Source organism: Colletotrichum karsti (assembly GCF_011947395.1).
Source record: "Colletotrichum karsti strain CkLH20 chromosome Unknown Scaffold59, whole genome shotgun sequence".
NCBI lineage: Eukaryota > Fungi > Ascomycota > Sordariomycetes > Glomerellales > Glomerellaceae > Colletotrichum > Colletotrichum karsti.
In genome coordinates, this window is record NW_024065959.1 from 110838 (window position 1) to 137060 (window position 26223).

The following is a 26223-nucleotide window of genomic DNA, read 5'->3' on the forward strand; positions in this document are numbered from 1 at the left end:
CTCCCTTTCGCATTAATCTCTTTTCTTCTCGCCTCAAGATAGCCTCGTTTTCGCCAAATTACAGCGGCCGGCGAACCACCGGCACCCTTGCTTGACTCGGAAACAAGTCAGGGACAGGGAGCGAAATCGGGGGTGTTGGCGCGTGCGGTTCACTTATGACGTCCTACCGCCCTGGATGCCGCAGCCATTTACGGAGTATTTGTTAAAGAATAATTAACCTGGTGACTAACACCACAAAACACCTGACAAAGACACACCACTATCCGAACGAGGCATGACCGACGGCTTCTTGACTACCGCCAATATTGCGAACGCGACTTCAGATCTGAACCACAGCCGTGCTGTGGTTCAGATTCCCCCGACCGAATGCCCATCTTCCAAGACGACCTCGATCTCGACCACCCGGAGTCCACTGCTGGAGCTCCGGGGGCAGAGCCACCACATCCCATTACCATACACCGTCAGCAGACCATGGCCCCGTCCCTGACGAGAAAGCTGTCCGAAGAAAGTATTCGGACAGACCTTTGCGAAGGGCCCATGCTCGAAAGCCCGCGACCTTCGACCCCCGACAACGATACTGCCGCAGTCACGTCCGACCGAGCCGAGCTGATCGAGCGCTTAAAGAGAGGCGAGAGCCCGACTTGGATCCCTAACCGCCATGTAGGGTCTCCCGAAGTTGCCAGAGATGGTCTTCGTACTCACAGTATCACACAGCTCGAGTCGCTGTTCAACAATCTCCCCCGTCCGACCACGCCACGAAGCTCGCGCCCGCCATCGAGCTCCTCCAATCTCCTGCCTTCCGCGAACATCACCCCAGAGAAGAGCGACGGATCGAAAGAGGAGGATGAAAGGGTACGAGAGGGATTAAGCATACAGAGGCCAAGATCCGCCTTGCACAGCGGCGACTTCACTGAGGATCAGCCGCGGGCAGTCCAGCAGCCGGCGCAAGAGTCGGAGGACAACCAATGTGCGAACGAATTCCTGACATCCCGCACTTCGTGGATTGCGACGTCACCTCCCCGGGACTTTTCCTCGTTTCACTTCGACAGGAGGATACCGTTTCCGTCTTCAAACGATGACTTCCGATCCGTGCCGTCGTCTTTGTCCTCGTCCTTCTCTTCTAGCTTCGTTTACAAGCCTCCGACCAGTCCGCTAGTCCAGTCGGAGAGCAATGACGACCTCGACCTGTCGCTTCCGCTGAACAGTATCGATATCGCGGCGAGCCCTTTGGGCATCAACTCACGTCGCCATACCTTGAACTCAACAGTCTCGTCGCCGTTTGCTTTCACGTCACCCAGCTCTGCCGCACTCCACCGACGAGCTTCACAACGGGGCAGTGGTGCTCTGCCCTACCAAGCCCATCAGCCACGCCGCTCCCTTACGTCGGCCCCCAACGCTCCGCTCCCTGCGACCTCACCGCAGACGCCGTCGCTTCTGAGACCCCGGCGACCGTCCTTCAACAACCCTGACGCGTCGCCCTTGCAGCATGCCTCCATGGTTGGGTCGTATGAGGAGAGCATTCTTCGAGGTCGCATGTCGACCACACCGTCCAAACCGCTCGATTTTCTCGCTCAGATCGGAGTGCTCGGTCTCGGCAAGTGTAAGTCGAGCTTGAGGTGCCCGGCGCACGTGACTTTGCCGTTTCCTGCGGTTTTTTACAGCTATGGGGGAGCTTCACAGGGCCGCGTAAGCTCAGAAGATGGACCTAGTCCATATGTTGGGCAGATTGACCTAGAAAATGGCCTGTCGAACCCCGAAGAGGGCCAGCGAGCGAAGAGAAAGATGCAGAGCAGGTATGCGGAGCGGAAGATCGCCGAAGACGACGTGGTGATGGGCGAGGCTTCTATGGTGGCAGATGGTTCGGATCTTGACGCACGCAAAGCGCAGCGATCAAAACGGCGATCTGGATCTCCAAGAGCTCCACCAGGTGGTAGCTACCGGATTCCCGAAAAGGGGCAGGTTCAAATTGTGATTAAGAATCCGAACAAGACGGCTGTCAAACTGTTCTTGGTGCCGTATGATCTGGCAGGGATGGAACCGGGAACGAAGACGTTCATCCGACAGCGCAGCTACTCTGCCGGCCCGATCATTGAGAACGCCCCAGGACTCGAGGAGAACGCTGAGCCAGGCAAGCCCATCTTGCGGTATCTCGTGCATCTGCATATTTGCTGTCCGGCAAAGGGTCGGTACTATCTGTACAAGAGCATTCGCATCGTCTTCGCCAACAGAGTACCCGACGGGAAGGAGAAGCTGCGGAACGAGACCACTTGTCCGGAGCCTCGGTACACCCCGTACAAGCCCATTCGGGTTATGCACCCGCCGTTGTCCAACAGTAGCGGACCTGCAGCAACACTTGCAGCTGAAAAGGCCTTCAGACGGCGGAGTTCCGGCTTTCCATTCGGCCCGTCAATGTACGCTCTCGACGCGGCCGATGGGCTTTCGCATTCGCCGCAGAAAGCGGCAGGACAACACTCATCTGCGTCACCCTTCAGCTTCAGCGGCGATAATCAACCAGTGGAACCCGTTCCGTTCGCCCTCTCGGGTCGGGCGCGTCTGGGAAGCGACATCAGCGACTGCACGAGTACAACGACTACCACTGCAGACGTTCGCTCGCCGCAGTCGCCCAGCAGACCGACGACGAACAATGGCTGGGATGCCCAGATCGCGAAATATGAAAAACTGAACAAAGGCGACGTCGGCTATGGTGGGCTGTCCGGACGCGTGAGCCCGGGCGGCACGGAGGGGCTTCTCTCTCAAAGACTTCGGTCCCTCGGAGTACAGAACCAGGGCAGAGCGACTTTGGAAAGAAGAGAGAGTCAGGAGTAAGTCAAATACTGTACATAACTCATCTCAAACTTATTCACTACACCGGATGATATGGGTACACGGATTCAAAGGGCGGAGTTTCACGGGATAGGATTGGCCTGGTTATCATAGAAGGCGTTAAGGAACTCGTTGCGTGTGCTCAGCAGCCGCGCTGTCGATACAGAATATCACTACGATTACATATGCGGGCGTAGTCGAGTGCGAGATCACCGCGCGGGTTGTTACGATTGCGTCTCTTCAACGTCACTAAATGTTCTAGCCGCGTTCGAAGATCAGTCTGCAGCCCCCTGAGATCCGACGGGGTCGAAGTCTGTCCGCTTCCGAGTGCGAACAAAGATTTGCCTCGGACGCCGCGGCCCTCACTTTATTTTTAAGGTGTCTCTGGATGACACAGACTTTGAGGCTTTGCGGCGACAAACATGAGTTGAAGGCGACGTCAGGCGGATTGCATAGTACGTCGAAACAAACAGAGTCAGTTCACTATGCGGGAAGCTTACTGACTGCGACCCCAGGACCATGACTACAGGATTGATGACATGGTTATCAAGGCCGAGAATCCTGTGATCCTCTCGCGACCCGCGCAACCCTTGCTAAGAGCATTCTCAAATACTGCTCAACGTCTGCCAACCTCGCATGCACGGAATTCTCGCGCACGTATTCGGGACTGTCAATCGGGGCCTTATATCGCTATCCGTTGTCGACATCAGATGGTTTCACTCCGGCACGCTCGCGCCGTAGGACGCAGCGGATGAAACGCCTTCGCCTTCGGGCAACTGGGGCTGAGCGCAGTCTGCCCTCTGAAGTTGCCGGCTGATGAGTGTCTGTCATCAATGCAACGAGGAGCAACAAGAGGCGGGCTCGATTGTGAGGGCTCTTCTCATTTGTGTTTGGTCGTTTGAGCTGAACCAGAGCACGTAATGCCGTGCCGGCGGCCGTGGACTACGTCGTTCCTCGTTCGGCTCATGTTGTGGTGTGTAGGTGACGCATTCTCCCCAGAGGCACGTCAGAGCTTTTTCTGAAATACCCCGACCGGCCCCGAATCCTTCCCATCGCGGCGGTCACTTAATATCCCACCTATTTGGACGATCGATCTTGGTCACTTTGCGGCTCGGCGGATCCGGTCCGCACTTACTCTTGGGCGATCCCCCCACCACAACACCAAACGAAACATCACGCACTTCTTCCTCAAGGGGCAAGACTTCACCAATAAGGCTCGATGAGGCCGGCTGTTGTCCTGTCGGCGGCGCTGCTGGGCCAGCAGGTGACGGCATTGTCGATCCCTCAGACGAGCGCCGTCGAGAAGAGCAGCGGCGAGGAGAAACGGGACTTGTCGGGTCTGCTGTCCGGCGCTCTCGACGTGCTGGATGCGATCCCCGGCATCGTGAACCAGGCCGTGAACACCACCATTCGCGTGGTGAGAGCGTTGAAGGAGACGGTTGATGAGAACGGGCTGCTGAGGGATGACTTGACGACCATTCTCGGCCTGAATACGACAACCGGAATGCCTCTTAACTCAACGGCGAAAGTCACATGTCCGGACGTGGCCGTCGTTTTTGCCAGAGGGACGAATGAGCCAGGTATGCTGCGAGTCATGCCATTTTGGCCATTTAGATACTGACATGCACTCAGGAAACGTGGGCTTCCTCACCGGGCCTCCGTTCTTCGACGCCCTTAGAACTTACATGAACGGCACCGGCACCATCGCGGTGCAGGGCGTCAACAACTACCCCGCCGTCGCCGCGGGATTCTTCGCGGGAGGGTCTCCCAACGGCGCCGCCTTCATGTCGCAAGTGGCCAGGCAGACGCAGTCCATGTGCCCCAATACCAAGCTCACCATGTCGGGATACTCGCAGGGCTCGCAGGTCGCGCGCCTGGCCATCTCGCAGATGCCGCCCGACGGGCAGGCCAAGATCTCCAGTGTCGTGCTCTTTGGCGATCCGCTCGGCGGCAGGGCGATACCGGGCGTCGACTCGAGCCGGCTGCTCGTCGTGTGCCACACCGGGGACAACATATGCCAGGGCGGCGACTTCATCTTCGACCCGCACCTGAACTACAGCCTCGACGCGCCGACGGCGGCCCTGTTCGTGATGCAGCGGAGCAGGCTCGGCATGGCGAGTCGAGACGCGCAGAATGAGGGAATGGGCGACACGATGGTGGGAAAGGTGCAGGACATTATGCACACTGGGAAGTAATGGGGGAACGACGTCGCTGGATGAGGTTATGAGGCGATGAGATTGTCATTCTTGTGAAGATATATTTGTAGACTTTGGGGTGAGTTTCTTAGTAAAGAAAAGTTCGTATTGGTACACTTTTTGCGCCCCCGCAACAAAAGTCAAATGAAACCGCCATTCTATAGTCGCTTGATATATGCCTCGCCAACATCAACATACACGTCTCGGTCGTTATGTACAAGATGTCCTACTATTCGTACCCATCGCTCGGCTTACTTGTTGACTTCGTCCTCCTTTATCCCCCTTACACCAGCCTCCTTTACATCGGCCTCCTCAGGGTCGACATCTTTGGCATCGGTATCCTTCGCGTGGTCTTCTTCCACGTCTGCGTCCTCCACGTTGGTTGCCTTGGTGTTGAGTTCCGCAGCACCCATCTGCTTTACGTCAACTTCCTTGGCGTTGATCTCCTCGGCCTCCTTCACATCATTCCCTACCACACCAGCTTCTCTGGATTCGATCTCGTTGACATCGTTCCCCGCGCCCGTCTTCTTGGCATCGCCCTTCGCCTCCTGCACACTTACACGTATTTCGTACCCATCCCTGGTGTACCTCTTCCCCGATAATCTATCAACGGTTCTCTTTCCAAAAACAACCGCCTCGATGCCGACACCGGAATATTCAATGGTGTCCCAGGCGTTCATCAGGCGAGGACAACGCTCTTTGGCGGTGCGGATTTTGTGCGAGGCCGTGGTTGACCAAGGCGCCATGGCTTTCGTCTTGATGTAGTCTCTAGCAAGCATGGAGATCGTGAAGGAAGTCGCACGCATCCAGTGCGGCGCGCTGCCCCGCCGGCGCTCGTCGAGCGGAGCTCTGTGTCTCGCGCGGGCTTCGGAGCGCCTCTCTCTCTCGGAGGGCATGAGACCCTCCTCGACTTCGACGCGTCTCACTTGCCATCCGCGGAAGGTGGGCATGAGGTGTTCCTCGCAGAGCTCGCAGGCCTCAAGCCAAGCGCCCACGTCAGCCATCGCCTGACAGACCAAGTTCATCGTGACCTGGTCGAACTTGAATCCGGCCTGTAACACGCTCTTGATGATTGCCTGGAATCCTCTAGAGTCGTTCTGGTCGATAAAAACCTCCCGTAACGCTTTAACGGGAGAACACAGGATATAGGCATATTTGGGCAAAGCATTTTCGCCTTTGTACTTAGCTGGGTGGCCCTTTTTACGGGCATGTTCCCAGATGAGTCTCCAGTCTGCCCTGGCCGCATCGTACTTCCTCTCCTGGACGTTTTCCTTCAATGACGTGCAGAGCATCTGGAAGGAAACGTCGCTAGGGTCGGTCCCAGGCGGCTCGAGTCCAAGCTCTGTTCGTAGCCGCTGCATCTCCTTGACCAACTCAAAGTCGCCGCCCTTCGAGAAAATGGAGATGGCTCTAGGCAGAAACCGACGGAGCCGATGGAGCGAGTCTGCCCTCCGAATTGAGTTCCGTCCCTGCCCATCGCTGTCTTCTACCTCCCCTGTGCTGATGTTGTCGAGCATCTCTTGTATGTACGAGGCCAATAGCTCTCTAAAGTCTTGCTGCGGCCGCACCGCTCGGCGCCTGTAAGTCTGTCGCCTAATCAACGAATCGACATGCAGGATGATTGAGTCGGCTGTCTGCGCTGCGCCGACACGCTTCCTCATCTTCTCCGTGGCGCTGACGATGCCCAATTCGTGAGTACGCAGACCTCCGTCCATGACGGTTGCAAAGTGCTCGGAGGTGAGTTTGAAATTCGTGTCTCGGATAGCCCTCCGGAGGATTCTGTACGCACTATGGGTCTGCCTACATCGCACAAGGGCCCGTAGGAGCACATTGTGTGTGTTTGACGTCCATTCGACCTGGACCTTGGCCATAATGCCCACAATGCGGCACACTTCGCTGAAGGCCCGACGCTCCGAGTGAGCGTGCAGTAACACGTTCCAGAGATCAGCCTTTTCGCCCGGAAGCTTCTGCCTGCTTGCCCTTATACAAGTTTCAAGGGCATCTCCATATCGCAAGTTCATGCAAAAACCGCGAACAACAGCTGCCCATAAGCTGATGCTCAGAGGAACCCTCATCAGTGCCGCCCTCTTGAACAGCTCCGCTGTCCTGGCCGAATCCCCATGAGATGCCGTCAAGGACATGACGGTGGCAAAAGTGAACTCATCCGGGGTGACTGCATCGCAAAGATCGTTAAACACCGACAGGGTGTTGTCATAGGCATTCGAGTGAGCTTGACTTTTGAGAAGAATGTTCCAGCTGACGAGGTTCGGTGTTACCCCATACTTGTCCCTCATCCTATCGAAGGCTCGGCGAGTACCCTCGGCATCTCCGGTGCTGGCATACGCGTTCAGGATGTGATTGAAAGTCTCGGGCTCCTGGAGGATCTTGCGGTGCTTGTACGTCTGAACATAGTTGTCCCAGAAGCGCTCGAGAGATTTCACGTCGCCGCGGGAGGCATAAAACTTGAGGAACTTCCGAAAACCCCACTGGTCCAGCCCCTGATAGCTGACTTGGTAGTCTTCGTACACCTGTTCAAGGCCTTCGATATCATGAGGATAGAAGATTTCGAACATGCCGTGCAAAATTCGCCAGTACGGCTTTGTGCCGGGAAAGGACCGGTAGGTGCGGTAAACCTCCGGGAGGCCTTCGCGCTGCCCTCGCTGGATGGCCTCGTCAAGATAAATGTTGTACCACTTCACTTGGTCGACAATCTTCAGTAGCGGAACGGCGTCTTCTGGCTTGCATGGTTGCTGGAGTGCTCGTCGCGCCGCCTTCTTGAGAACAATGTCGAGTCGCCTCTGATTATCGTTTTCTTCTGACCTGACTTCTTCTGCAAACCGAAGCACAGAGTCCCCAAGGTTTGCAATCTTGGCCAAGCGATTCAACTCTCCGCACTTGATGCCGTGAGCCTCGAAAGCCCCGTGGTATGCGGTCCAGACCGTCTTGATCATGTCCCATTTGCCTCTGCCGAAAGAATACTCGAGCAAGTTGTCAAGTCCGCCCAGAATCTTCTTGTGCAAGCCATCGAGAAAGAGGTTGACCGCCTCACGTTCGTTGCCGAAGCGCAAGTGGGCGTTCACCACTGACGTCAGAACTGCGGGCGTCCACTGGTCTTTTTTGAGTTCAGCAGAGAGGAGAATGATCCTGCGAGAATCTAGAAGCTGCGCGGATCGATAAAGATACACAATGACTTCGGGACGGAGCTCTGGCATCAACTGGGGCTCGAGCTGGGCGAACAATTGCCATATTGACCCAAAGTACTCGGTGTCCCGGGTCGCCATCAGCTCCCTCATCAAGTCGGGACGAGATCCCGCGCCGGCATATGAGGGGCCGCTGTGCGTTCGACTCGTATTCAGCGCGTCCGCATCCGTGATGAGCCAACGGGCAGCCTCCGGATCGAGTGAGAATATATCATCCTCGGGCGCCGTCTCTCGGTTGTTCCCTGCCTCTTCCTGCTCTCGTGCAGCATCTTGCAGCTCGGTCTGTGCCAGGGATTCCTTGAGACTCATTCCTTTCTTTCGCTTGCTACGTGCCGGAGCTTCGGCCCTTGCGGCTGCCACAAGTCGCTCGAAAGAATCCGGCTGCGAGTCTTCTGCGGCAGCGACAGTTGCAGATGAGGTGAAGAGTCGACTCCTCCGAGGCAGTCTTTGTATTGACGAGGCTTTTCGATCGCAGAGGCCCGGGGCGAGTCTGCGCATCATTGCGGCTGCGCCACTGGGATAGAGGAAGTCGAGTAAGAAGGTGGACGCGGCAAGGCTTTCGGCAGGCGTTGATTGTGCGGACGGCGGCTCGGAGGAAGCTGGATCAGCATCATTGCTGTACGGAGAAAGCAAAGGGCTGTGGATGTCTATGGAAGCCGCGCCATGTTGCCAAAAGCCGGTGTGCAGCTGGCGACGGCTTTTGAAGGAGTGAGTGGCGGATGGAAGAGCATGGAGACTGGCGCATGATTCCAGGGTCGCCGCCGTTCTCTCCAGCATTGGGAATGAGGCCGTCACCGACGCGAGAGCTGATGACTAGGTTCGGAGGGCATGAAGAGGGCTTCCAAGCATGCTGTTCACTACCGTGTTGTCGTCGATCTCGGTTGTTCGCTGGGGTCCGTCGCGTTCGGACGGAAAAGTTTTTGGTGGAGAACCGGCGTTCGAATCGAAGACGTCGATGACGGAACGAGTTGCCTCGACTAGTCCCGAGACTCCTAGAGAATGCTTCGGACACCGCACGCGTCAATTGCAAAAAGGAAATCTACTAGCAGTCTGACTGGAAACAAACTGTACGAAGGCTATTATTTCCATAGCACTGACGAGTGCGCATGAGAATTCAAACCCCATCCCAAGGCCAGAATATGGTATCAGTTCATTATCCACACGCCATCGTGACTTTTCTGGGGAGCTTTGGCCAATCAGATTTGCGAAAGGGAACAACATCAGTCCGGATTCCGCTGTCCTGGTCCCCTAAATTGTGCTCCTTCCAGAGGTGTGGGGTTCCAGGAATTATGCATGTTATCGGTGATTGGCTATGTCGGGAGTAGGTCTAGCATAACGTTTTTCTCCTCACACACCCCAAATTTTTGACAGCGACCACACCACTGGGCTCGAAAGGACAGGAAACTGAATGTGAGCCCCACCATCCATCCCCCCGCGCAGCGCAGAGCTCGGTTCGACATCACTCGACCTCGTCACCTTACGGATACCGGGCGCCATACTTCGCCGCGACGGCTACGACGACCAAACGCCCAATCGCCGACGCCGCCGCAACCATGGACATCACCAAGTTCGTCGTCTCTGGGCGCGACGCGGCCCTGCTCTACGGAGACTACGCAACCTACCAGTCCCAGCTGGCCAAAAAGCTGTTGAACAGCCGTAAGAAGGTGGGCATCGCCACTAAGAACCGCGGCAAGTTCAACAAGAAGAACGAGGTGACCGCTTCTCAGCTGTCCGAGAACCATGAGTAAGCTGCGCCGCCCAGCTGCCTATTCAGCTCGCTGACCGCCTCAAGATACATCCACCTCCTGCTGCTCACGAGCGAGCGCGCCTGGGCCAATGCCATGGCCATCAAATCTTCGCACACTTCCGACGCGAAGGGTGTGACCGGAAAGACTCGTTCGCACATTGTTTCACGACTCAACAAGGCAGCAAACGTGGCCGAACAGCTCGTCGAACTGCTGGCTCAGCCCGAAGCCAGCGCCACCGAAAACGACAAGCTCGAATCGCGAGCTTATGCTGCACAGATTCGGGGCGCCGCCCAGTTCGAGAACCAACACTGGGAACAATCGCTGCGAAGTTATGCTGTTGCTCGTATCATCTACAGCGCCATGGCCACGTCTACCAAGGGCGACATCTTCAAGGATCTTCTGTCAGACACCATCGATCCATCAATCCGCTACGCCGCATACCAGCTGAAGACGCCGCGCACGATACCGATTCCTGCGATCGCAAGACGAGCTTTTCCCCAGTCTGATTCCACCCTGGTCCAACAAATCAACAATCTCGATCCCACTCTCCTGAAGCAAGCGGATGGCGAGGCAAACAAGGCAGGCGACAGCGCGGAGAACGCCCCCAGAACCCTCACGTGGCGCTCGCGTGAGGTCAAGATAGAAGATGCCGCAATCTCCCTCGCATGGGGCAGAGTGGAAGAGGCTAAGGTCCAATTGGCGCAACAGTGGCCGTCCCTCGCCGCTGCCGAGTCCAAGGATGTTGCCGCGGCCTATGACTCCATTCTTGAAGCTACTCAAGATGCTGCCGACGCGACGAAGGAAGCGATAGATGAGCTGCGTGGAGAAGGTGTCTCTCAGAGCGACTCTCGCATGCAGAGCCTGCAAATCACCAGAACCGCCGTCAACTACGAGATGATCAGCTGGCGCGTTGGTCGCAACCGCGTGTTGACAGGAAAAGACGACGGCCTGGTTGAGAACTACAGCTTGTCACAGAAGACGTCCAAAAAGATGGTGGAAAAGAAGCGCAAGGAGGAGACCCCGAGTCGCAAGGCAGCCAAGCTGAAGGAGTTGGTTGCCCTCTACGAGGGTACTTTGCAGAGCTTGGATGCTGCCAAGGAGCTACCAGGTGTGGCCAACGACGAGGGTCTCGCAGACCAGCTCGAGGCCTTTGCTGAATATTTCCGTGCCCTCAAGTGAGTTTGTCTTTTCTGTCAATTGATCCTCTGACTAACCGGATAGGTCGCTTTCCATTGCCCGCTCCCACGCCATCATCGGCAACACGGTCAACGCTTTGGCTCTGATTAAACATGCATCTGAAGAAGCCCACAGAGCCGTAGCAGCCCTGTCCGGCAGCTCACAAGACGCAGCAACATCTCCCCGCAACATCGAGGTGTCTGGAAAAGACGCCCAGAGCCTGCAGAACTTCCTTGAAGGCGAGCTTCAGCGTCACCGTGCGCTCGTGCACCTGTCCAACTTGCTCAAGGACTCCAATACCAACGAGGACGATGCCAAGTTCATTCCGTTGATCGAGCGGCTACACGAGTACCCTGCGAGCGGAGTCGATCTAGGCAACCTCGTGAGCATCCCGCCACAGTTGGCGACCATTCCTGTCAAGCCCATCTTCCTCGACGTTGCTTGGAACTACATCGACTATCCGGGCAAGGAGCCTCAGGAAGTCACGCAGCCTAGCAAGCAAACCGCTGTTGGCAGTGAGAGCAAGCCGGAGCAGCCGCAGAAAAGGGGGTGGTTTGGCTTTGGTAGATAATGAAAAAAGCGAATACAAGACGGGCCTTTGGCCGTTTATGACCTCGATAACTGCGAACGATCTTTGCCGTGTACAACTGCCCACGTTGTCCGGATGCCGACCGCAATCTACAATCGCATTCAACGCATGTTTTGGGTCCTCAGAAGACAGAAAGACTTTTTACAACATTTATTTTGTTTTGAGAGGGGATGTAGATTATTCACATCTAACTACTCCAGAATCGGTTTGGTTTTGTACATATGCAACCCCGTCTTTTCCCCTTGATCCATGCCATCGATCATATCATGAATACCGTAAAGGCATCTCGTGTGAATGTTTTGATGCTCCAACGCCGGTTCCGCCGACCGCAGGTATTAACAAACATCTGTAAAAGGGGTAACAAGGAAGAGAGAACGGTCAGATTCGACCGCAAGTATGAGTACAGTGGAATACATAACAAGTGATAAGGAATTCTATGCCGCCGTAGTCAAACATCGTGGCGAGCCCGGTCGGGGTCTCGTGGTTGTGGTATAAGAAGTTGAACTGAGAAACGTGGAGAAGTCATTTAAGGCTTCTTCTCGTCCTTGTTCTCGGAGGCGTTGGCGTCCTGGGCGGGCTGCTCGCCAGCCTCGGCACGGGCCTTGTGCATCTTGTCGAAGAGGTTCAAGCTGGCAACCTGGAGCTCGTCGGTCTTCTCCTTGATCTCGGTGGCGGTGGCGTTGCCCTCGCCAGCCAAGCTCTTGGAGACGAACTCGCGGAGGGAGGCGATCTTCTCACGGATGCCGTCAGCCTCGGTCTTGTCGAGCTTCTCGGCGTACTCGTTGAGGGCACGCTCGGTGTCGTTCAGGACGCTGTCGGCGCGGTTGGCAGCCTCGATGGAGCCCTTGCGCTCCTTGTCGGCCTCGGCGTACTTCTCAGAGTCCTCAACCATCTGCTGGATCTCAGAGTCAGACAGACCAGAGCCGGAGGCAATGGTGATGGACTGGTCCTTGTTGGTGGACTTGTCCTTGGCGTGGACGTGGACAATGGAGTCGGCGTCGATGTCGAAGGTGACCTCGATCTGAGGAACACCACGGTGGGCAGGGGGGATACCGACGAGCTGGAAGTTGCCGAGGAGCTTGTTGTCACGGACGAGCTCACGCTCACCCTGGTAGACCTTGATCTCGACAGCGGTCTGGAAGTCGGCAGCAGTGGAGAAGGTCTGGGACTTCTTGGTGGGGATGGTGGTGTTGCGGTTGATCAGGCGGGTGAAGACACCGCCGAGGGTCTCGATACCGAGAGACAGGGGAGTGACATCGAGCAGCAGAAGGTCCTTGACCTCACCAGAGAGAACGGCACCCTGGATGGCGGCACCAATGGCGACAGCCTCGTCGGGGTTGACAGACTTGGCGGGGTCACGGCCGAAGATGCTCTTGACGGACTCGGAAACCTTGGGCATGCGAGTCATACCACCAACGAGGATGACCTCCTGGATGTCCTTGGCCTGGAGGTTGGCGTCCTTGAGGGCCTTGCGAACGGGGTCAATGGTGCGGGTGATGAGGGGGTCGACCATCTTCTCCAGCTGAGCACGGGTGAGCTTCTGGTTGATGTGCTTGGGGCCAGAGGCGTCGGCGGTGATGAAGGGCAGGTTGATGTCGGTGGAGAGGGAGGAGGAGAGCTCGATCTTGGCCTTCTCGGCGGCCTCACGGATTCTCTGGATGGCCATGCGGTCGTTGGACAGGTCGATGTTGGAGTCCTTCTTGAACTGCTGGACGAGGTGGCGGACGAGGTGGATATCGAAGTCCTCACCACCCAAGTGGGTGTCACCGTTGGTGGACTTGACCTCGAAGACACCGTTCTGGATCTCAAGAACGGAGATATCGAAAGTACCACCGCCAAGATCGTAGACAGCGATGACGCTGTCGTTCTGCTTCTCCAAGCCGTAGGCCAGAGCGGCGGCGGTGGGCTCGTTGACAACACGGAGGACGTTCAGGCCGGCGATCTGACCAGCATCCTTGGTAGCCTGACGCTGGGAGTCGTTGAAGTAGGCAGGGACGGTGACGACGGCGTTCTTGACGGGCTTGGAGAGGTAGGCCTCAGCGGTCTCCTTCATCTTGTTGAGGACGAAACCACCAATCTAGGTAAAGGTTAGCAACCGAAGTTCGGAAGAGGCACGCGGGGTTACTTGCCTGACTGGGGCTGTACTTCTTGCCAGCGGCCTCGAGCCATGCGTCGCCGTTGGTGTGTTGGACAATCTTGTAGGGGACCTCCTTGATATCTCTCTGGACCTCAGCATCGGTGAACTTGCGACCGATGAGACGCTTGGTGGCGAAGAGGGTGTTCTCAGGGTTAACGACGGCCTGGCGCTTGGCGGCGACACCGACAAGACGCTCGCCATCCTGCGCGAAACCAACAACAGAGGGCGTTGTGCGGGCACCTGATGGAGGAGAAAAGTTAGCGCTTGGTCGCGATGCAATGCGGAGCTCAATTGGAGGCACGTACCCTCAGAGTTCTCGATAATCTTGGGAGTCTTGCCCTCCATAATGGCGACAGCGGAGTTGGTGGTACCCAGATCGATACCGATCACGGCGCCCTGCACCTTTCCCTCTGAAGCAGTCGACTCATAGCGAGCGAACTTGGAACCAAAAGGCTGGCGGGCGAAGGCTGCAGAGCGGGCTACTGAGCTGGCAGCTCTGGGGAGCTGTTGCAGGTTAGAATGCAAACTCTGATTTGATCGCGACAGCTGTCCGCGGGCAGACAAGAAACTTACAGCTCTGGAAAAGCGTGCAGACATCATCTTGCTTAGTTTTATGTGGGTATAAGAAAGGAGATGGAGGAAGAAAAATGATACTGCGCGCGGGGAGGAACGGAGGAGCAGTTATTATAGAGTACAGAGTGATGAAAAGGTGGGTTGGGGGTGGGAGGAGAAATCTTGCGAGAAAATGATGATGGCAGGAGCGTCGAAATTTTTTGACCCGAAAATGATGCTTGCCCCCCCCCCGGTCATAGAAGCCGACCGAATCCCGCACAGCCGGCAGAGCGGCTTGGGTTATTCCGACAGGGACGGTCCACCGCTGAGTGGGCTTTTCTCACGGCGGCATGGCGGGGTGCCACTGCACGTGACGAATCAGAGGCGGATACAAGCTGGAGGTGACGGGAAGGCCCGGCCATTGTAGGCAATGAAGTAGGTACTGTAGACACTAGAGAGGCCGCGTACGGAGCTAGGACAGCTCAGCTAGAAAATTTCCATGCTCGCGAGACCTCGGGTGGCGCTCTTGATGACAAGGAATGGATGCTGCCTCAGCGAGTGTTCTTGGGTGGCAATCGTGTGGTTGTTTGGAGGTGCTCCGGGAATGCCGGCTACTTGAATGGTGACGGTTCACGATTGACTGTGTTTACCTAGGTATTAGTCTTTGTCTTTCAGACGGGCGCGCGCTTCTTGTGCAAGCTCCAAACAACACGGCGATAGCATCCGAGGTCGATGGGAAAGACGGTCCAGCGTGTACTATCCGTACGTAGCATCAGACAAGGCAAGAGGTATCCATCTGGATTTGTTGGATATGGAGCGCATCTTGCAAGGGCCTTTGGCTTTGGCCCATCGGTGAACAGGGTCTAAACAACATTGGACGGGGAACTGGAGAGCGGTGGAGGCCTTCTTCTCGCAAACAATATTCTGCTGTCATGGAAATGGCAGACAAACATCTGGCTGAGATGAACCATTGGCCGTTGGACACTTTGACGCAAATCAGCTCCCCGGGAGGCATTGAGCTCTTGGTCGCTGCCATATTTCATCATCAAGCTACGGCGAAGGATTAATTTTTAAAGCTAGACGTTGCCTCGCTCTTTTTCCTCACGAAGCTGCCCGTGCTAACCAAGAAAAGACCAAGCTCGCTGTCACTCCAGACGGGACCTTACCTCAGCCACTCAGGTCCTACCCAGAGCAGACGGAGCTCCGACTTTCAGGCTAAGTAATAGGTTTGGTTGCGGCAGGCGGCAGCCCAAGCTCCAAATCGTGAATCAAACTACAAGTATCACCAGACAAATCACTATGTGTTGCGAAGTACCTACCTTGGTACCAAAGCCATGTGGGCCCATCCGCTGTAAGGTGAAGGTGCACCCGGGACACCAACAGTAGCCACCGCAGCCAACCAACCAGCTGCAATCAAAATCAGAGGTAACGCAGTGCTTCACACTCAGTAGGCCAGGCCCCTCCTGCCATACGGAGACACGGACCTAGCACTGGACGTCATGCGGAAAGTTGCCTCTCGCTCGCGCAATCTGCATCTCACTCTTCGACCCCAAACATCCGATCCTAAAATCATCGCACGACTTCTTCCTCCCTCTCTCGACTGTATTGTCGCCTTCTCCTCATTCTGTCCCCTACGCGAATTGCTTCCCAATACACTTTCCGCGCCTCTCGACACGGCGTGCCTGCGCAGCTATATGCCCGCTTATTGACGCTTCCTTTGGCCGCTCCATATGCCATCATGGCTGTGAAAGATGGCATTTCGTACGTGCCATTCGTCGCTTTGCATTAGACATCGTCACACTGACTCTGGTTGATGCAGCTACTACCCGACCAACAACCTGATTTGCAAAAAGCCGCGAAAGCATTATCGTATCCCTATTCGGTCTCAGTGTGTTGTCCCCGACATTGTTCAACCTTCCGAATGCGCCTCATTGCATGCGCTCAGTACTGACCGGACTGTACCCTAGACACTGGCAACTGCGATCACTCATCAGCGCCGAGAAACAGAAGTTCGTCTATTTCCCTGGGGGCACTGGCAGCAACCACGTCCAGCGTCTCAATACCGCCACCAACGAATGCGAGACCGTCAAGTTCCTTTCCTTTTCGCCACGATGCCTCGTTGCCGAGAATGGATGGATTTGCTGCGGAGGAGAGACCGGCGAGTTCACGGCGATTCAGCTCGAGAGTGCGGCCGATGACACCAACGATCTCGACCTCCCGCTCAATCTGGAGCCCGACGCTCGTCTGCCCCTCGGATTAGACTCCGATTCGCCTCGTCCCGAAGATACCGTCTTCTCTTTGATCGCCCAGTCACGACGCTTGAACTCGAACACCCGACTGAATAAGAGCTACACGGCCAAGAGTCAGAAGCTAGCGCGCGACCGCGTCAACTGCATAACCATGTGGTTCCCGCCCATCGCCGGCCCCATGCACCACGGCGCCTACACCGAACCCGCCGCCGTTCTGGCGAACAACGACAAGTCGGTGGTTCTGGTCAGCTTGCGCGACTTTGAAAGCCAAGACAAGGTTGAGCCGTTGGACGTGGTGACATACCCGGACTACGTCAACCGGGCCATCATATCTCCCGATGGCAGGCTCTTGATCGCCGTGCTGGACGACCCATTTCTATACATTCATCACCGGGTTGAGATATCTACAATGGATGAGGGGGGCCCATTTAGGGCCGAGGACAAGGCCGAGTTTCGGTGGGAGCTGTGTGGCAAGATCTTGCTGAAAAGCCAACGCAGGGACGACAGTTCTGACAGCAGAGGGAGCTTCGCTGCTTGTTTTTCCAACACCGGAGCTTACCTGGCCGTGGGAACTCAGTACGGCACCGTCTCCATCTTCGATGTGGCGGGCTTGACTGACCCGGACGTCACCGACCCCTTACTGACGTCGTTTACATCATCAAAACCAATGGCCGGGTCTGGGGCCATTCGTGATATGGCCTTCTGCCCAGGTCCCTATGACCTCCTGGCATGGACAGAAGATCGCGGTCACGTCGGCGTCGCTGATCTGAGGACTGGATTCGTCCAGCGCCAGATCCTTGACATCAGCGCCGACGGCGATTTCGAACACGTTCCTGTGCTCGATCGCATGACGATAGACCCTCGTCTGTTGGAGGGTCGTGGCGAACGAGAAAACAACTCCCTACTTGGTGTATGGGAGAGTAGCCGTCGGCGGGAACGTCACCACATGGCTCTCACCCCTGACGAGACCCGGGTGCTTGAGGCTCTGCAAGAGGAGCGGAGGAGGAGGGAGCAAAGGGACCGAATCGTGGCACGAATGGCGGAGCAGAACCAAAGTCTGTCACCCCTTCAGTACCCACCCCCGAACCAGCGGGGAGGACGACTTCCCCGTCTTACCGATTTCGATCCTAACCCTGGAGCAGGCTCAACGCGCGCACGAAGCAGTAGCGTCTCTCGTGCCCTGGGAGGGCAGAGCGACGTGACTCGCACGACAGGGGATCGTGGCGACCTCCAGTCCGGCACCATGTCTCGTGCTATCGGTGATATTCTGGACAACATACGGGACTCTAGAGAGCGAGCACAGGAACGGATACGCAATGCTCACCGTCTGATCTCGCAGTCGAATTCTGATCGAGACCGTATGCTAGGTCTGATGAATGCCGCTACCCCGCAAAGACAAGAGGTCGCCATGAGCTTAGATTTCGGGGGACGTTCTCCAGGGGGCCTGATCCAACATTCGGAGGATTCACGGGGGGATTCGCGCCCTCTGGCACCACCGGCGACCAGCGGCTGGGCCGATCTCGAAGCCGTATACAGCTTGTCGTTCGAAAGCAGCGTTCAGGAGCTGCGCGCCGCTACGAGAGACCGTGACAGAGACCGTTCTGGTATCTTACCGCTCCTCAACAGTGTTGCCATGCGCGAGCTTGAGGAGCGCAACGCTCGGCGGCGGGCCGTACTTGAGCACGGCGTTCATGAGGCCCCACCCGAGCCCGACAATACTGCTGGGATATCGTGGAGCGAGGACGGCCGTATTTTGTGAGTGCTTCCGCCGAGGTCGGAACATGCATCTACTAACGACGAGACTAGGTACGTGGGGGCGGAGAATGGCATCTACGAGTTTCACGTCGATGTGCAGAGCCGCAAATTCCATCCGAATCTGACTTTGCGATGAGACACAAAACTTGCTATTGCGGCCGGCGTTTTGGACCTTTTGCTGATAATGGGAATGAAAATCCCAACGAATATCGGCCGGAACGGTGTTCAGGAGTTTGAATGGCTTTGGGGGGACTTTGACGACAGGGACGCATTCATTGAAAAGTCTGCAGCGTTATGTGATATGCGGCTATCTTTGTAAGATTGGATTGGACGGCCTCCGCGCATGTCTGCTGGCATGATCGACCATCTGTCTCGTGTAATGTATTGCGGAGCATATCTTATGGCTTTGGTCGATTTGGAGTCGAACTCAGAATGAATGGCAACAACCTTTCACCCGTACAGAAGCCTGTCAACCCGTTCTGCGATGGCTAAGCAGCTCGTGAGCCCCGGGCTCTCGATACCCAGTAGATTCACCCAGCCTTCATAGCCCTCCTCTCTCCTAATCACGAAATCGTGGAAACCCGAGCCGGATCCCACGGCTCCACGCTGTCCCAGCTTTGGGCGGATGCCCGTGTAGTCCGGTTCCAGGCAGCTCTCATCAAGGTCAGGGAGGTACTTCTTGATAGCTTCGATGGCCAGCGGGAGTCTCGCTGTGTTGACGGCCAGGTCGTCGGGCGAGTCGGCCCATTCCACGTCCGGCCCGAAGCGCACCCTCCCGCCGAGATCCAGCGTCAAATGCGTACCCAGCCCTCCGGCACCCGGCTCCGGCGCTGGATAGATAAGTCTGCCGACCTTGGGCTTGGAGCTGGAATACGAGAAGTAGTTGCCCTTGGCATAAAACAATTCCCGCCTCTCCTCGGGAGGGACAATCATGTTGTGCACGTCAACGGACCCGAGCCCGGCCGAGTTCACCAGCACCTCGGCCGTGACGGCGCTCTCCTCCCCCGTCGTCGAGTCCCGCACCTGCACCTCCCATCCCTGGCTGCCCCTGTCGCCGAGCGGCTTCACACCCGTCACGGCGGAACTCAGGGCCACCACACCCCCCGCGTCTTCGAATAGTCCCATCAGGGCCACCATCAAGCCGTGCGAGTCGACAATGCCCGTCGTGGGGCTCTCGAGGATGCCAGTCTCGCCACGGACGTCGGGCTCCAGCCGACGAGCCTCCTCGGCGGCGACCCAGCGGATCGGCACGTTGATCTCGTTCTTACAAAAGCCGTGAACGCGCTCGAGGGCCTCACGCTGCGCGGGCGTCTGCGCAACAATCCATTTCCCGGTGTTGGCGTGGCCGACGTCACGCTCGCGGCAGAAGGCGTAGAGGAGCTCCTTGCCGCGGACGCAGAGCTCCGTCTTGAGAGTGCCGGCGCCGTAGTAGATGCCCGCGTGAATGACCTCGCTGTTGCGGGAGGACGTCTCCGTGCCGACGGCGCCGTGGCGCTCGAGGAGGACGGTCGATGTGCCCGGGCGTTGGGCGAGGGCGCGGGCTGTCGCCAGACCCACGGCGCCGCCTCCTACGACCTGTGGTGAGAGTCAGTTTGGCATTGTCTCACATTCGTCGACGGTGCGTGATGTGTTTGTGACGGAATAATGCGTGATATGGCGTGCTGCCGACATGAACGGAGCCGCCTCCGATTCTGCTCCGGGTGTAAGATGGGAAACTCACAATGTGGGTGAAGTCGGCTCTCGCCGAGGCCGTGGATGAGAAGCCTCGTCGGGCCCGGCTCAAACCATTGATGGATCTCGTACACAACGGCCTCAGCGACATGATCGAAGGATGATGCTATGGTATCTGTCTTCGATCGCTTGGCTGGGCTTCGGATTGCTTTGAAGTGGGTGGATGTTGAAAACTGCCGATGACGCCACCGGGGGTCTACCGGGGTGTTTCCGGAGCGCCGGGATCGCATCGGCCGTTAGTGGAGTACCAGCTTATTGCCAAGCAAACACGCGGAAGTGTGTGTACCTCGCTAATGAGCCTCAACGACCGTCGTATCTGGATGATGTGGATAATTCAGGAACTGAGGATAGCTTTAAGCTATGGCTGTAGAATGAGAATAAAGGCATTTTCTGCCAACTTTTCACACACATATTTCACAGTGCTCGACTCTTTACCCTCAGCGCCATGTTCTCGCCTTGATGAACTTACAAGTCTTGTCCGTAGATCGATCGCAGTTATAATATTGTCCAGGACATTGTCCACGCTGCTTCATGGTCGCGTGTGCTTGAGCTCCGTCGTATCTGCATGTGAGTACGGCGAAGATCGTCTCGATCCTAACATCTTAACCTGCAAGAAAAGCGTTTCACTGCTGACGAAGTTCAGTCATGCAAAGTGACTGGGCATGCAGAGAACCACTCGATTAGAGCGAAGCATGGTAAGAAACTGTGATATTGGCTACTGCGTGAACGTACGACTGCGAGGCCAGCTCTTTCCCGAGAGTGCGGCCCTTCCCTTACCCCAACGCCGTGGCCATGTCGTGTAAATAAGCAGACCTGAGTCGTTTTGCGACGCCCAACGCCAAGTTCCAACGCCAGTAAAGTCCGCTAAGAAATGGTCCAACGAGTTGATCCGTCCGTGGTTGATGAAATAGTACACAACGCAGCCTTTGAGACCTACGTCTCCTTGGCTGCCTCGCCCGCAGACGAGCCCGCAACGATGGACGGCGTAGCCCGAGCAGTCGTCAGCTCATCCTCGCCTGCGGAGGTGGCTCTCATGAGTTGGGAAGGGTGAGCTGGCTCGCTAGGGTTACCCTGGCCTGACTTTCCAGGGACCAGCTCCGTCACTTGTCTTTCTGTTCGAGGCACGTCAGCAATGGTTCCTCAATCAGAGCGGCACATGTCTTACCCAGGTCGCGGATGCGGTGACGGAGCATCTGGTTCTCTCTGACGAGCATCTGGGTTTCAGCTTGATAGAAGGCACTCTCATCACGGCCCCCAAGAACCCAGTGATCACCGCTATCTCCGCTTATAGACGTAGATCGCAGCCTTGGGGAAGCTCCACGGCTCGGCGTTCTAGACCGTCGCTGGATATCCGCCCTCGCTACATCGAAAGAGCTTCGAGGATGATGCGGCACACCTGGGGACCGCGAAAAGGAGCCAGAAGGAGGCAGCGGCGAGAATCCCGAGGGAGGTACGGCGCTGGCTGGCTGCGATACAGGGGTACCTTGGTTGGACCTCTCGGACGCAATCGCAGAGTCCTCAATAGCAGAGGAACCCTGCCCCTGAGTAGCTTGCAATTGCTGAAGCTGTAATTGCTGTTGGCGGATCATACCAAGCAAACGGTTCTATGGGGTATTGTCAGCTACTGTAAAGATAAAGTCTGGTCACGGCGTCGTATTCCGGAGCCTGGAAGACACTTACAACTTGAGCTTCCTGCTCAGCCTCGAGCTCCTGGTGAAGCTCTCCCAGACTTGGGGCGCGGTTGTGATGGGGATCGCCACCCGCCACCATCATTGGGGAGCTTGCCATAGGCTGGGGACTGGCAGTCGTGGCACCGCCGGAATGTGTGGGCTGATTATCTGCGACCATTTCTCCCGGACCTGGAACGGAAGGATCGTTGAGCTGCAGGTTCATCAAGACAGTCGATCGCCTTCGGCCGGCGCTGTGAGAGTGTCGACTTCGCGAGAGAGAACCGCTAGATGAACCTGGTTTTCAGTTAGCATCGCGCATCTGAGAGACCGCTAGCACCCTTACGTCTGGAGGGTTCGTGCTGAAGGCCGGCATTCATGGTCGCGGCAGCCTGCAAAGAGGTCGACAAGCGGCGTGGTGAGCCAGTAGGAGACTCGCCACGCGGCGCCGCAGCAGCAGCAGCTGGAGGGGGCATGGGAGAATCGCCGTTGGAGGAGGACATTCTGGATCGAATGGGCAGAGATGGAGGGGATGAAGGAGGAAGAGAGTTCAAATCCGGTGCCATAGCACGTATGGGTGTGTTTTGTTGGAGTCTGGAGCTCAAACAGCCTTGTGTGAGATTGAGGAGGTTGGTCTTTTGCGTACAAGGCAGCGGCCTGGCTAGAGCTAAAGATCAAGAGATCGTCGTTGAGGTGGTTGCGAGTGCGGTGACAGGCGGGAAAGGTGGGGTTCGGCCTGCGTCAGAGGTGGGCGCCTCTGGAGGAGTATGAGGTAATGCTCAGCTGCAGATAGGACGAGCTGTTTGGAGGATGATGTTGAGACGAGACGGAGACGGACGCGAGGTGGGACTCGGCGGTTGACTTTGACACATTCGAGGACGAAGATGAGGACGAAGATGAGGATAAGAGGATGCGGACTGGTCTTGATATCGGATCAAAAGAATACCTAGCAAGCTGGTGTGGCATGGTTACTGGATGCTCTGGTGATCACCGGTTTCTTGGGGTTCTGATTTCTGCACGGCAGGTGACTCTGCATCAGTCGATGGCCCCCGCCTCGGAGACCTGGAAGCGGGACGAGCGACCTTGAGCTCTGCCCTGTGCCTGCCTGCGCTGGACCACTGCGGGGAGCTTCCAGGGCAGGTGTTGCAACTTGCACCCGTTTGTTAGGTCCACGGGTACCTGTAAGCGTGTACTGGACCTTAGATACCTACCACGGAAAGTGCCTGCCACATACGACTGCCTTCAGTGCTGGATGGGGTTTCTGCCTGAGGCTGAACGATTGACCAAACGGTGCAGACCGGTAGCTTCGGTGTTCTTTCTCTTCCATGTTTGGAAACGGTTCACAAACGGGTTTGGCTGATTGAAACGGTACTTCCCCCAAAATACCACCCACTCAGCTCAATCTTCAACGTGACCAACATTGACTCACGTCGTCAGATCCTCTTCGTTTCAAAATGCCACTTACAGACTGCCTCCGAGATGCCATGGCTGTCTCGTTTCAAACCCAACAACTGGTGCCAGCTCTGTCGCCGAAGCCCGCCTGATTCTGATCAACAGAATGCCCATTGGTGGCGTCCGCATCTCAGAACAAGGGTTCAGCTCCACGGGCAGCTCACGGCTTTTGTCGGATTCAACATTCGTCAGGGCATCACGAGCTTCTGGTGGGCGTCTGCCTCTTAGTGTTGTCAGAGGGCTCACGTTCAACACGACGTCGCTGCGTTGACGAGCCTAAGCCACGACAGCAGCTCAGCATTGGTGTTTCCTTCTCACCACGATCTAGCGGTATTCCACCTGAAGAAACATCCAAAAACAGCTGCAAATACACAACGGCGTCCTGTCAAAAAGACTCCAGAGCACATTCTCGATGGGTTCTCTCGCCCACGGCTATTCTAGCTGCTCCAGGTCTCAGGTGAGCACCTTGCGCAAGCCACCGCTTGGTGATTCTTAACGGGGCCAAAGCCTTCCTAGAGATCTTTTCTGCTAGGCTGCTCGCCGCACCCACTGGCTTGGGCGATTGCCACACGGCAAAGTGCCGATCATGGCGCCGTCTCTGTTCGTCGAGAACCACCGCCTGGTGCCTGAAAGAGCCGTTGCCTTTCCGCAACATCGAGAGACATTGCTTGTGGCGTCTCTCCCCGCGAAGCCGATCTTCCGCCACTTCATGCTAAGATAACAACCCAAACTATTTTGAAAATCGTTCTTGGCTTCCGCGGTTTGTTTACAGCCAAAGCTGTCATCTATTCCCGATTCGAGTTGCAGAAACAGGATGACCAAAAAAAAGTTGCATCTAAACGGCTCAAAATGGACCACGCTGCCGACGAATGTGCACTTGCGTACGAAGGCACGCAGGGTACCAGAGCCACGCCGCCCGCGGATCCGGCCGTTGCGTCGTTGAGTATCCAAGAACGAGAGCCATCAGCCAGCTTTTTCTCCGCCTCGTCCGCCTTGTCCGTTCCGCGATGATTTCTAGTAGCGTCTCCGTCATCACGTCTATCAGATATGCTGGTCTCAGTTGATGGACCTGGGCTCAACACTTACGATGCACTTCATCAGCATGACACCCCGGTGGGCTTCATGTAGAGCCAGGATGATACGCCTCCCAAGCTGTCATCGGACAACGACATTCAAGGGTTCAAGCATAGTCTTCGCCAGGCGTCCGAAGTAAATGCACACTGCCTTGTGGCCGGGGCAGATGTCTTACTTCGATGGCTGCTACAGGTGGGCTTGAGACGAATATGGGTCAGCAATTCACGTTGACGCAGCCATCGCATTGCCTTTGCGTTGTCTTGGGAATCTGCGGGATCAAGAACCCCACGTTTTCGCAAGCTACTCCTCGATTGAGAAAGCTGCATCCAGCCAGGCGGATCCTCCTTTCTTGCAGATGCGCCTCTTTGCAGGGCAGCTACTACGCTGAAGAATTATCAGCGGCCTCGATACCTGCGGCTTGAGGCGCCTAGCACTGAGATGACAAATCTGGGCGTCTCAACATGAGATCCAAAAGGAACGTGGCGATAGGATTGCCGCCTCCAGCGAGATCTGACGACTCTGTGCGCACGAGTCCGACTTGCTCGCTTCTCGAGTCCTGATGAGGACGTTGAGTTTTCACACGTGAATGGGGGTTTGCGGCTATCTGACCACAACGGAAGCTCAACGCCAGTACCGAGCTGCCGATGCCACAAAGACGACTACGCGTCGATCGGATGAGCCCGGATGCTGGTGTTTGTGTTTACTCCAAGCCAAATCGTTGCGCGCGGCAGCCTGACGTCCCTTCGTCTTCTACACGTGTACTGACGAAGAAAGTTCGAGGTGAGTGAACACTTCCGTGCGGCGAGGTCCCTGTAGACAGGGACCTGCCTGTCTTGAGGACGCGAAGAGCCCAGCTTGCTGGTTGGTGCCGTGGCGACCGGGGCCTCAGACCGGGTCGAGCCCCGAAAGTCAGTGGATAGCAGGGATAAACTTGGAGGGCAGGGAAGCGACGCTACTGCAGGAACAGCCTGACCACGAGAACACCATCACGCCAGATTTGCGTTTGGATGAGGACCCCGCCTGGATGTCGTGTTGTTGTCCAAGAGGTTAAGGGCTGGAGGCCCTGGAGGCCGAAGAGCTTCTGGTCCACACAGTCAGGTCGTTCACGCCGTCAGCTACGGACGCAGGCCATGCTCGTCGAAGCAATGAACTGAGGATATTGATTCCGTATTACCACAGAGCGAAAGTGGATGGTAGCGAAAATTTTGTTGCCGATGCAAGACGCAAGCAGTCAAGACGGTGAAAGCTGACTGGTTGGCTTCAAAGATCATTTCCGAGGCGGAAAATTTGTTTCGACAACGGTTTTCAACCGGGGAAGAAACGGCCAGCCCTGGCTACACCAAGATCGGGGACCCATCCGGCAGCACCAGCCGGGTTAGGGTTGACGGCCTGGCTATCAACAGGGACTTTCACTAAGGCAGGGAATCGGGATCGCTCAGACAAACAGAGCCGCTCGACGTTTCCCGCCTCAGAGGCTCGGGCGAAATAAACAAACATCACCTGCGAAACCGAATTGCAGTCGCCAGCAGCTAAGAAAAGGGGATAAAGCGGGCGAGGTCTGTAGTGCTCAACCCGGGGTGCACGATCAGCGGGATAGTGCGTGAGATACAGAGCTTCACGGGTTGCTTGGAGACGGATGCACGAGCGCGGTGTTTTTTCGAGTTGGATGGCAGCTGCACTGGCCGAGCGGCCTGTAAACATCAGCCGATGCGAAGGGACCTCGAGCAGAGGCAGACAATTGCATTCGGGCCCCGGATCTGGCATCTCTGCGCTGCCAGTCAGACCTGCATCTCTGGCGCGACACATGCGTGTCTCAAGAGGATCTGAGTCGTCTTATTGCTGAGCTCGTCAGGGTTGAGCAATCGACAATCTATC

At 56.5% G+C, this 26223-nt stretch overlaps 7 protein-coding genes across 7 annotated transcripts; 4 read left to right on the forward strand and 3 right to left on the reverse strand.

Annotated features, from left to right (window-relative positions):
- Positions 1 to 366: 366 nt before the first annotated feature.
- On the forward strand, positions 367 to 2826 carry CkaCkLH20_12426 (uncharacterized protein; the record flags this gene model as incomplete). The annotated part of the gene is made up of 1 exon (XM_038895139.1): positions 367 to 2826. One exon carries the CDS (start codon positions 367 to 369, stop codon positions 2824 to 2826), a length of 2460 nt encoding a protein of 819 aa, XP_038739528.1.
- Positions 2827 to 4042: 1216 nt separating this feature from the next.
- On the forward strand, positions 4043 to 5018 carry CkaCkLH20_12427 (cutinase; the record flags this gene model as incomplete). Its single annotated transcript, XM_038895140.1, has 2 exons — positions 4043 to 4403; positions 4456 to 5018. 2 exons carry the CDS (start codon positions 4043 to 4045, stop codon positions 5016 to 5018), a joined length of 924 nt encoding a protein of 307 aa, XP_038739529.1.
- A 251-nt stretch (positions 5019 to 5269) lies between these two features.
- On the reverse strand, positions 5270 to 8719 carry CkaCkLH20_12428 (translation regulator; the record flags this gene model as incomplete). The annotated part of the gene is made up of 1 exon (XM_038895141.1): positions 5270 to 8719. The coding sequence occupies one exon, from the start codon at positions 8717 to 8719 to the stop codon at positions 5270 to 5272; it is 3450 nt and encodes a 1149-aa protein (XP_038739530.1).
- A 1052-nt stretch (positions 8720 to 9771) lies between these two features.
- CkaCkLH20_12429 (signal recognition particle protein) lies at positions 9772 to 11713 on the forward strand (the record flags this gene model as incomplete). Its single annotated transcript, XM_038895142.1, has 3 exons — positions 9772 to 9962; positions 10011 to 11141; positions 11188 to 11713. The coding sequence occupies 3 exons, from the start codon at positions 9772 to 9774 to the stop codon at positions 11711 to 11713; spliced, it is 1848 nt and encodes a 615-aa protein (XP_038739531.1).
- Positions 11714 to 12257: 544 nt separating this feature from the next.
- CkaCkLH20_12430 (mitochondrial hsp70 chaperone) lies at positions 12258 to 14468 on the reverse strand (the record flags this gene model as incomplete). Its single annotated transcript, XM_038895143.1, has 4 exons — positions 12258 to 13808; positions 13939 to 14108; positions 14174 to 14372; positions 14442 to 14468. 4 exons carry the CDS (start codon positions 14466 to 14468, stop codon positions 12258 to 12260), a joined length of 1947 nt encoding a protein of 648 aa, XP_038739532.1.
- A 1887-nt stretch (positions 14469 to 16355) lies between these two features.
- Positions 16356 to 18560, forward strand: CkaCkLH20_12431 (uncharacterized protein; the record flags this gene model as incomplete). Its single annotated transcript, XM_038895144.1, has 2 exons — positions 16356 to 18424; positions 18476 to 18560. The coding sequence occupies 2 exons, from the start codon at positions 16356 to 16358 to the stop codon at positions 18558 to 18560; spliced, it is 2154 nt and encodes a 717-aa protein (XP_038739533.1).
- Positions 18561 to 18874: 314 nt separating this feature from the next.
- On the reverse strand, positions 18875 to 22325 carry CkaCkLH20_12432 (putative FAD dependent oxidoreductase; the record flags this gene model as incomplete). The annotated part of the gene is made up of 6 exons (XM_038895145.1): positions 18875 to 19999; positions 20145 to 20220; positions 21093 to 21267; positions 21321 to 21759; positions 21836 to 22119; positions 22169 to 22325. The coding sequence occupies 6 exons, from the start codon at positions 22323 to 22325 to the stop codon at positions 18875 to 18877; spliced, it is 2256 nt and encodes a 751-aa protein (XP_038739534.1).
- Positions 22326 to 26223: the final 3898 nt, after the last annotated feature.